Consider the following 9,381-nt stretch of genomic DNA (forward strand, 5'->3'; position numbering starts at 1 on the left):
GAGGGTTCGAACCCGCGCATCCGTACTCATAAGCAATGTTTGTAGCTAACGATTATACACCCCCTGTTATACCACCGGTGCTGCAGTTAGTCACATTATTTAGTTTCTACGTTATAAACATCCGACTGAAGTGACTTCTATATATAACAAGAGTGAAGAAGAAACCAAAGCTGAACCCTAGCCTACCCCTAACGCTAAGGAACTACTTTTCGCATCCCCTAAAGTTCAATGCTCGGGGCAACCTACTAGTGCCGGCACAATAGCCGTTAGTGTTTGCAAACCGGTACCGGCTAAATATACACTTCGTAAGAGGCAAACGCCCGGGTCCAAATTAATGCCGGTCTTGTTTAAACGCCGGGTCAAAAATGGTTTATAGGAAATAAACGCCCGGGCTTCTATACGGTCATATACGGTAAGCAGATTTGATTTTTCCATAGCTACATGAACAACTATCAAATTTCACAATCAAAATCAAACTAGACTTGAGTTGCCTATTTTTCCCAAGCCCAGTGGCAATCTGTATGTGTGGTGCGGGGCCTTAATGAAGTTCTGGTCAGCCTGGCATGGCTGTACAGCTCCGTGGTGTTGAATAAAGACCTGTGTTGTAAATTTCCTCAAGCCAGTTTTGAGACCTGATTGGTCCATATTAACTTGGCCCAATTCATCGTTACGCTTTAATTAATTCTTCTTCAATTTTTTTATTAATACTGAAAGTGAAGTGCTATTACGCTTCGTTTTTAGCTATGTTCAGCCTATTACATAATAGTCACTACATGAAGAACCTCTGCAATCAATCCATTCGCAACAAAATACTCAGATGATTCCCATTGTGCATTGAGTGAGGAAGCCATCACGCTACTGCAAATCAACACCTTTTACTGACAGCAAAGATAAATGGGTCACAAAGGAGGACACAGAAAGCAGCAAAGAAGCATGTAAAGTGTACTTCAAACAGCCTTGATGTGTTCATCGCACCAGATGATTGTATACAATAACTGGACTGGACTGGTGGACTCTGGTACTTTCCCAGTTTTAATCAAATATTTTGGCAACTGGTTAGTCTCACATAGTTAGACCACTCCCCTACACATAAAGAAACCCACACACAAACAAAAGAAAGATCATGCCAACATTTCCCAGCTTCAGCTATGTACAGAGGTCCTAATAGTTCTTGCATGTTCAACAAATCTAAAATGGAAGTCACATGCGGTAAATAATCAATTTGATTGGTTGAAATCTTGTGCACGTGATTTTGCTTGTTATTGCTGTCATGCAAAAACTACTAGAACTCTGTATCAGCTATGCAATAGCAAGACAGTTAACTGTCACCTCTTAATTTAACTGGCTCCATGACTATAACTTGTAGGATACTTGACTACTACAAATATACATGTACCCTGTATAGTTTGTACTTCGAGTTCATGATAAGCCTTATTAGCTGTAAGTCATTGAAGTCTAAGTCCTTGTAATTAGGTTAGGTATGCCCAAATATGTGCTAAAATGAAAAACAAAAAAAACTGAGTTCCAGTAGTCCAGTCCAGTGTTTGTATACAACCACCCCAGATAGTTTCAAACATTATTTGCATGCAATATATTACATTGCTGGGAATCTTTAAATAACCATATCATAAGCAACTTTTGTAGCAGCTTTAAAATTATTACTAAGACCTCATAACCTTAATTATTAGTTTCTCATCCTCCTGTACTCAAAACAGCAGTGCGGGAGGGCAGATTTTTATTTTATTTTTTACTAACTAGATAGCTGAATTAGCTAGTTAAAATGACTCAAAATGCAATTTTCTTAGACTGTACCAACTATAAAAGGTGCTAATTGGCCTCCCTTAGCTACCAGTGGTGCAAAAATTCCTTGATGAGGTAAGAAAAGTGGTGATGTGGGCAGGGATGAGAAACTAAATTTATGTACATGTGGCCTAACAATAAATAACTTGTATAATTTTAATCCACCACAGGTCCATATTGTGGATCAAGTTATTGTTTGTCATTGTTAGTAATTATTCCACAACTAGATTTGAAAACCCTTTTGCAAATGAAAATCACTGTGCTGGCAATGCGTCCATAAGCTCAGAATTCCTAAATTGAACTACATACAAGCCTGTTAAAAGACTTATAGCAGGTCATTTAAAAGTTCAACACTAAGAATATTTAAGTTTCCAAATTTCCAAAAAGTTCACCCTAAAATTATCAAGTCCTACCTAGTGTCAAACAAGTTCACAAGATGATAGTAGGTCAACAAAACGTGCCATGCTTTGATTAGTCATATTCCAAGACAAGCAAAACTGACCAACTTTTTTTTTAATACCTTGGGTTTTAAGATCCTTAAATTATATGCTGTGTACCTCTCTATCTCTCATCTCCTAGCTACACTAATATGCATGTATATGGCAGCTCCAAAACTGAAAGTATAGCTGAAACATCTGCACCAGAGCAGAGCTCAGTAATGAAACAGCAAACCCTGAAGTATGAAGCTGTTACTGTAATAACATGAACAATGATAGTAAGAATAATTAGACGTATGTGGCATCTAATAATTAAAATTCCCAGCTGGATTTGTATCCAATAAATCTGTCAAACATGTCTAGTCCACGCTCTGGTTGATCATATGGTAGAATATGACCAGCTCTACGTACTACACCTGAAAAACACAAGCATAACATACAAAACATGATACAAGACAGCATTAGTTTAATGTAGCTCCTTGCTGTTAGAACCATAAGCTGCCAGTCTGATCCTGTTGTGAGTCAGTTGCCACCGTCAACAGATGGTGGTTGTTTTGGTAAGGTGTGCAGGGTTTCACAGATTCTCCTATAAGCCTTATAATAGGTCCATGTTCAGAACACTCTTTTCTAAACCCTACTTAATACTGTAAGATGGCATGTAGGAATTCTTGGGGTTCTAGTATTCTGTGGAAGCCACAAGAATTTCAACAGGCCCCTAGGTGAAACACCTGCACTTTCACACCCTGAGCTAATCTCAGGATGGATAATGAGGGAAGTGGAATTGCCTAAGTCTCCCAACTGAGACTTCCTGTGGTGCACTTATTCCATTAGAAGTCTGAATTGAGAAATTCCAGGCTACACTTTAAATAATCTATTTTGTTGGGTTCTAAGCTAGTCCCACGTCCAGACCCCTTTGTTATTGTTTTAAGGTAAATGTTTTTAATTGCCAGTACCAAAGGGAGGGAGTTAGGGAGGGACAAACAGCCTTGCCATGCTTTTAAACACTTTTCTACACACCTTTTGTCCAACGCATGCACAACAATCATTCTCCAGTTAATGATCATCCCATTTCTAATTATTGCCATCCCTTTTCGTCCTTGATCATGAATGTTGGTGATACCAGCTGTGCCCGCTAGATTGGAAGTGTCTCACACCTAGCCCACTACCATCAGGTCAGTATCACACCATCAAAGAAAACCCCATTGTATACAGTCGTTAAATTAACTTAGTTTAACTGGTTAAACTTCATTTAATTGACTAATTTATATCTTGCTAACTGGACAAAACAATTAATGGCATAAATTGGCAGCAATATCAGAGACAGTTTTAAGATTTTTTATAAAGAAAAGATAACGACCAACATATGCTAGTACTCTAATCAATTTTATTAGTCTACATTACAGTTCCAACAGATTTCTCACTTAATACATAGACAATTAATAGCTGTCTATAGAGGTATCTTAGCTTATTGGTAACTGCAGGAAATTCCTAACTGCTATAGTGCTATGTAGCAGTTAGGAATTCAGGCCATACTTTAAATTACATAGCACACCAATTACTATTATTATATAAATCAAATATTTAATAGTTATATTACTTTCCTTTTACTCTATCAATACTCAGACTGAATTGACACTGATTCACACAAAGTGCAGCATAGCATTTAATTAACTCTTCCAGTGATCTTTTTTGTTGAATGTATTTCCTTTATTTGATGACTATAGCACTGGTACCTGCCCTATGGTGCACCTACTAAGTATGTTATGCACTCTTTTCTAGTGTATGAATATTAGTCCATAAAATGTATATAGGTGTCAGTAAATAATGTGAAGTGGTAAGGTTCAGTCCTACTAGTTTAGAGAGGTCTGGGTACAGGAAATTTTGAAAAATTCCATGCTATTTGGAAGTAATTTTGGGCCATAATAGTGTGCTTGCTAGCTACCTGACAAGCGTTCAACGTTAGGGATAAAACTGGACACTTACCAAGCTACAGGCCAAAGCTAAATAACAGTAATTATTTTAGAGGCTCTTGAAGTGGGAATGAAACTGGTCTGGGTGAAAGACAGGTTGTTTCTATGCTGTTATTTATGCCATAAATAAATGTTAAATATTGTATGTTCAGTGCTTTTAGTTTTGGCTTCATTAAGTCTCAGCCAAAAACTACACTGGTCATTCTGACGCCCTTGAATAAAATATACAGCTCTGTCACATCGATTCACTGCATGAAGTGTAGCTAAATAATGCCTTACTGGATTATCAATGTACATGCATGGTGGAATAGTCTTCATTCCACAGGTCTGGGTTGTACTACTACAAAATAATTAGTTAGAACCATACCTATAAGCTCCTGCTATAATGTACTGTGATATAATACACACACACAGAGAGATCAGAAATTATCTTTATGTTAATTAGTCACTCATTTGTATACAATGGCACATGTATCAGCGTTGAAACCGGGTAAGGTCATCCGGGTCATCCGCCGGGGTCCGACTCGGTTTACAAATTATCCGGGTCTGACCCGGATTGGATCACGTGAGAAACGAAATTGTTCGTTTGACGACGTGGAAACTTATAAACGCTATCGCGTAGCTCTTTCGTGAGCCACGCCCACTTATCGCGTTACAAACATACGCTCAGTCACGCCCATTTAGTAGTAAGTGCAGTCTAGCACGAAACTGTGTCCGTTGGCTGTCTGTAAGCTTACGTGGAGCCACGCCCACTAATCGATTATTGTAAGAGTTTTATATAGTCAAGTCTTGCAGTAGAATAAGTACTTTTGTGAGCCACACCCACTTCAATATAATATTATCGGGAAATTGTAACACTGGGTATGCACGAAGCCACACCCAATTGCTGTCTGTAAACTCGCAGTAGCTACGTGGAACCAAAACCCACTGACTGATTTTAAATAAACTTACCGGCTTAGTTATCACATAACTACTCGTTTACTCAACACGAATCGAACGGTAGTCTCGCTCGCTCGAGACTACCCGAAACATAGCTCTTAACGCACGCCTCGGCTTTAATTATTAAATCCGGGTCAGCAGTAGTGACCCGGTTTCAACGCTGACATGTATGTGTACGTGTTTGTGGTCAATCCTCTTGCAGATTACAAGTCCTGCCCCAAGAGAATTTACCTGTACAAGACTCAAGTGGTGCACATGTATGCTGGTTTGCTGGGTAGAAATGTTGTGCTTCACATGCCGGCTATTAGAGGCTTTGCCTTTTTGTGTGTGTTTATTCATTTGACCATTCTATTAAAATACATAACTGTTGCTTAAGAATGCTAGTATATATCTGGTGCACATCTAAATGGTCTGATTTGGTAGAATGTAGGGTTACTGCCTAGTATAATATCATACCAAATGCAGACCAATCTAGTAGGTTCTGGCCTTCTGGGACATCTCCCCGTAGACTTTTATAGGAAATTCAACATAATATAAATGTATACCACTGATAAGCTTATGATCCAGGGCCTGACACAGTGAGGAAACATGTTACAAGCAAATCAGTTAGTGATTTAAACACCAGACATTGTCATACACACAACTCCTATATGTAATGACTGTTCTATTAGAGTATTTGACTGTTAATTCTATTAGAGCATCTTGTTTTTGCATACAAACTCTTTAGCAGGCCTACCCCTAGCCACTTAGTAGTAAATCAATATAGAACCAGACATCATATTCTGTGTGCCCTATACTGGAGGGTAGAAATTTGCTATACCAGAGGTAGAGACTGCATAACATGGTTTTAGACCATCATCAGTACAATTGTACTATTATATTACACTGGCTACATTTATTTCTCATCCACAAAATCCATGTGGGCAGAATGTCATTATTAATTATTGAAGGAAATACTTTAAATAAGTACAACAGCATTCCATCTGTTACTAAAAAACAAAGCTATTAAGGTTAACTAAAGCCTTCTAAAAGTTATTGGTTATACATTTTACTGGCTATGTTAAGAGATGTTTTGCGTGGAAGCCATTATTCTCAGCATATATGGAAGGAAATAGAGTGAAAATGAAGCAGGCAGTGACAGTAAGCAACTAATCAAGCAATTGCTAGCTATATACCTTACTATACACTATAAGGCATAAGTATGCACTGTCAGCATTAGGAAACATTTCCACTCACATTGGCACGATAGCACGGTTCAGTTCGACTCGGTTCGGTATGGCCCATTATTGCCTCTGTTCGCACTACGCAGTCTCGCTCGCTAAGTCATCCGGTTTTCCATAAGCGCATAATTAAATATTTATTAATTTGCTTACTAAAATTGGATGCTGTATTGCAGCTCTTGCCCTTCAAGTCTCTTGTGCTGGAATTCTTTCATTTCAACAAGACAGCAATAGATAGGCGGCTGTGTAGAGCTGCAGAAATTGCGTCGCGAATCGAAGTGAGTGAAACAGTAAGGGCTGGCACGACGACAAGTAGTTCATAACTGTCACTAGACTTTCTTTCGTGCTAAACCTCGCGTCGAACAGTGTTTCTGAGCCCTTCTTCATTGGATGATTTTATTATTTAGTACGCCTGGTGACGTAATTATCGTACCGTACCGTGCTGGCCTGGTTCAATCGGGTGGGCTGGCTCGGTTCGGTTGGGCCCGGTACAGACGGTGTTCACATTGCACTTTTTATCGAACCGTACCGTTCCGAACCATGCTACTGGGCTAGTGTGAACGGGGTGTAGCTAGTACACAGAGTAGTGTGCCATTCATGACATTTTTCCCATACGTAACTTTCCCTTCCTACAGTATCTAATTCATGTAGCTACCTCATTTCAGTCATTAAATTTCTATATTACAGATTATTTTGAAGACTGTACAATTTTGGAATATGGATTATCTATTTAAACATATGTTCTATATATGGACATGCCTTAACAGTAGCATGTGTGTATAACTATACAACTATAATATTATACATTATGCATTCCGAAGTCACTATAGAACTACTAAAACAAAATAGACACTTCACTAACCATTTTCATTCTTATCAATCATGATGGGACCATTCTCATTGAACAGAGCAAACAGGGAAGAATCTCCTGGACCACATTGTAACCATAACAACAATGGTACATTTTAATCTCCATTCTGTATACATCAAAATGCTCAGACTACAATACACATTTCATAACACACATGTGTATGTATAGGTACACATCAATCTACCAGCAAAATTATTGACATATTAGGTGGGTAAAAACAGTGAGCAAACTGCTGGCATAATAGGTCATTATTGTAAAGTGGACTCTAGAGAAGATGGATATTGCACAAAAGATCAAGATACTCCAATATATCCAGCTATTCTTATTTCACTACAGTTTACTCAAAAATTGTCTATTTTGCTTAATCTTTGTTAATTAACCATTCTTATAGCTACAATTTCACTGACTGTTCTACTTAAGTATCTCAACTTGCTCTTACCATTTCAGTACTAAAGTATCTTGATTGCCACTTGCTTTTCCTTTAACAATTATTAGTGAATGATATTGTATCACGTGTGAATGTTAGGTTGTAAAATGGCAAATAGACTCATCCCTAAACCTTAAATGTTCAACTCACTCAATTAGACTCATATTATGGTGAATATATTTGTGCTATGATCTTGCTGTAAAGGTTCAACAGAACTTAAAAAGAAACACTGGCAGTGTCAATAGCTGTATACTTTACAATAACTACACAATCTTTCTAAACAGCCTTTGTATTAGTATACAAATACTGCCTACACATCAATTCATTCATGCATATAACAAGATATACTGGAACCTTATACACTTACTTTGGCTGGAAAGAACCAGAAGTACATGTTACTGTTGGTAGTTTCATTCACTGTGAAAAATCCTACACCAAATACAATAAATATATAGCTAGAAACTTTTAGATAAATAGCTCTGTATCATGCAAGCTATAAGCTCCGTCCTAACATTGGTCTTAACTCACCAGCATGACTACTGTAGTGTAGAGAAGAATGAATCCCTTTAACTTCACTGAGATCACGGGCTATTAAATAAAGAAAACATGTACTGCTGTTACACATCACTAGTTCTTTAAACAACACCAAGATTTTAATAATAAGTTTGCTTTTTAGAGATATTTGTTCCAATCCAAATGCTTCAGTGACCTTTGCATGATGACACATATACCAGGGATCTGGGTCTTGATCATGCCATGCACTTACAATGGGCAGCACAAATGATACAACCAGATCTGTTGCATGCATGCAGGTGTATATAAGCCACCACAATTTTGTATTTTCATACAGGAGTACATACACAATAGAGTAACTACACTACAGAGGAATTAAGGTAGTATATTATTATGATAATCAAATATATACATATTTTTATGCTGTCTGGAGGTCAAGTAGTTAATAGTTGGTAGAGCAATATGTAGAATATAACCATATGCAGTGGTCCCCCGACCATTCTATTATGTGAACAGTAGAAATGACTGTTCTATTAGAGTATTTTATCTAAGTTGTACATTTTATTGGAGTAATTGAACATCAATGAATGGACTTTGATTATATCCAAATTTCTTGAATATCTGAATCCACTCAAAGCCCAATGATTTTGGATAATAGAAGGACCTGTCACAGAAAATTGGTCTGGCCAGGACCAATTTTGGATACCAAAACTGGTCCAGCTGGACCGATTCTGGTTGACCAAGTTTAGTCCAGCCAGACCATTTTTGGCATCCAAAATTGGTCCAGGCAAGTGTGAATTCTGTGAGATAATTCTGTGGTCATTAGCATGTATAGTTAGCTATATATAATAGCTAATGCGGCAGTGAATTATTATTCCATGCCACTGGGTAGTTGTCAGCACTCTTATCAACTAGGGGGGTAGCAAATGCTTCAACCGTTTTAGGTAGACAATCACTGACAGTGAGAATATAGCAGTTTCCTAACAATCAATGTGCCAATGCAGGGGCAGATTTAGGATTTACAAAAGGGGAGGCTAACTAAAGGTACTAATCTCTCATGTGAAGTGTGTGAAGCATATAGCTACCTCCCAGTTTGCATGCTGGAACTAGGAGGTCTAAGGACATGGCCCCGGAAAAATAGATTCCACAATTGCTTATAAACATTTTATATACTGTCCTTTAGATTCTGCAGCATTTAGGACAC

At 37.9% G+C, this 9,381-nt stretch overlaps 1 protein-coding gene across 2 annotated transcripts in view; it reads right to left on the reverse strand.

Annotated features, from left to right (window-relative positions):
• Window positions 1-8,867, reverse strand: part of LOC136249183 (probable serine carboxypeptidase CPVL) — a 38,595-nt gene extending 29,728 nt beyond the window's left edge. Inside the window, exons 1-3 of one of the 2 annotated variants that reach the window (XM_066041133.1) lie at window positions 8,193-8,867; window positions 8,032-8,093; window positions 7,229-7,343 (exon numbers count right to left, since the gene is read on the reverse strand). Coding sequence is in view for 1 of the 2 variants with exons in the window: in XM_066041134.1 (XP_065897206.1) it covers window positions 7,229-7,250 (22 nt within the window). In the remaining variant the exon portion in view is untranslated. The remainder of the gene's footprint in view (window positions 1-7,228; window positions 7,344-8,031; window positions 8,094-8,192) is intronic. The other variant, XM_066041134.1, reaches the window with a different exon arrangement.
• Between the last annotated feature and the right edge of the window lie 514 nt (window positions 8,868-9,381).

Source organism: Dysidea avara, chromosome 3, assembly GCF_963678975.1.
Source record: "Dysidea avara chromosome 3, odDysAvar1.4, whole genome shotgun sequence".
Taxonomy (NCBI): domain Eukaryota; kingdom Metazoa; phylum Porifera; class Demospongiae; order Dictyoceratida; family Dysideidae; genus Dysidea; species Dysidea avara.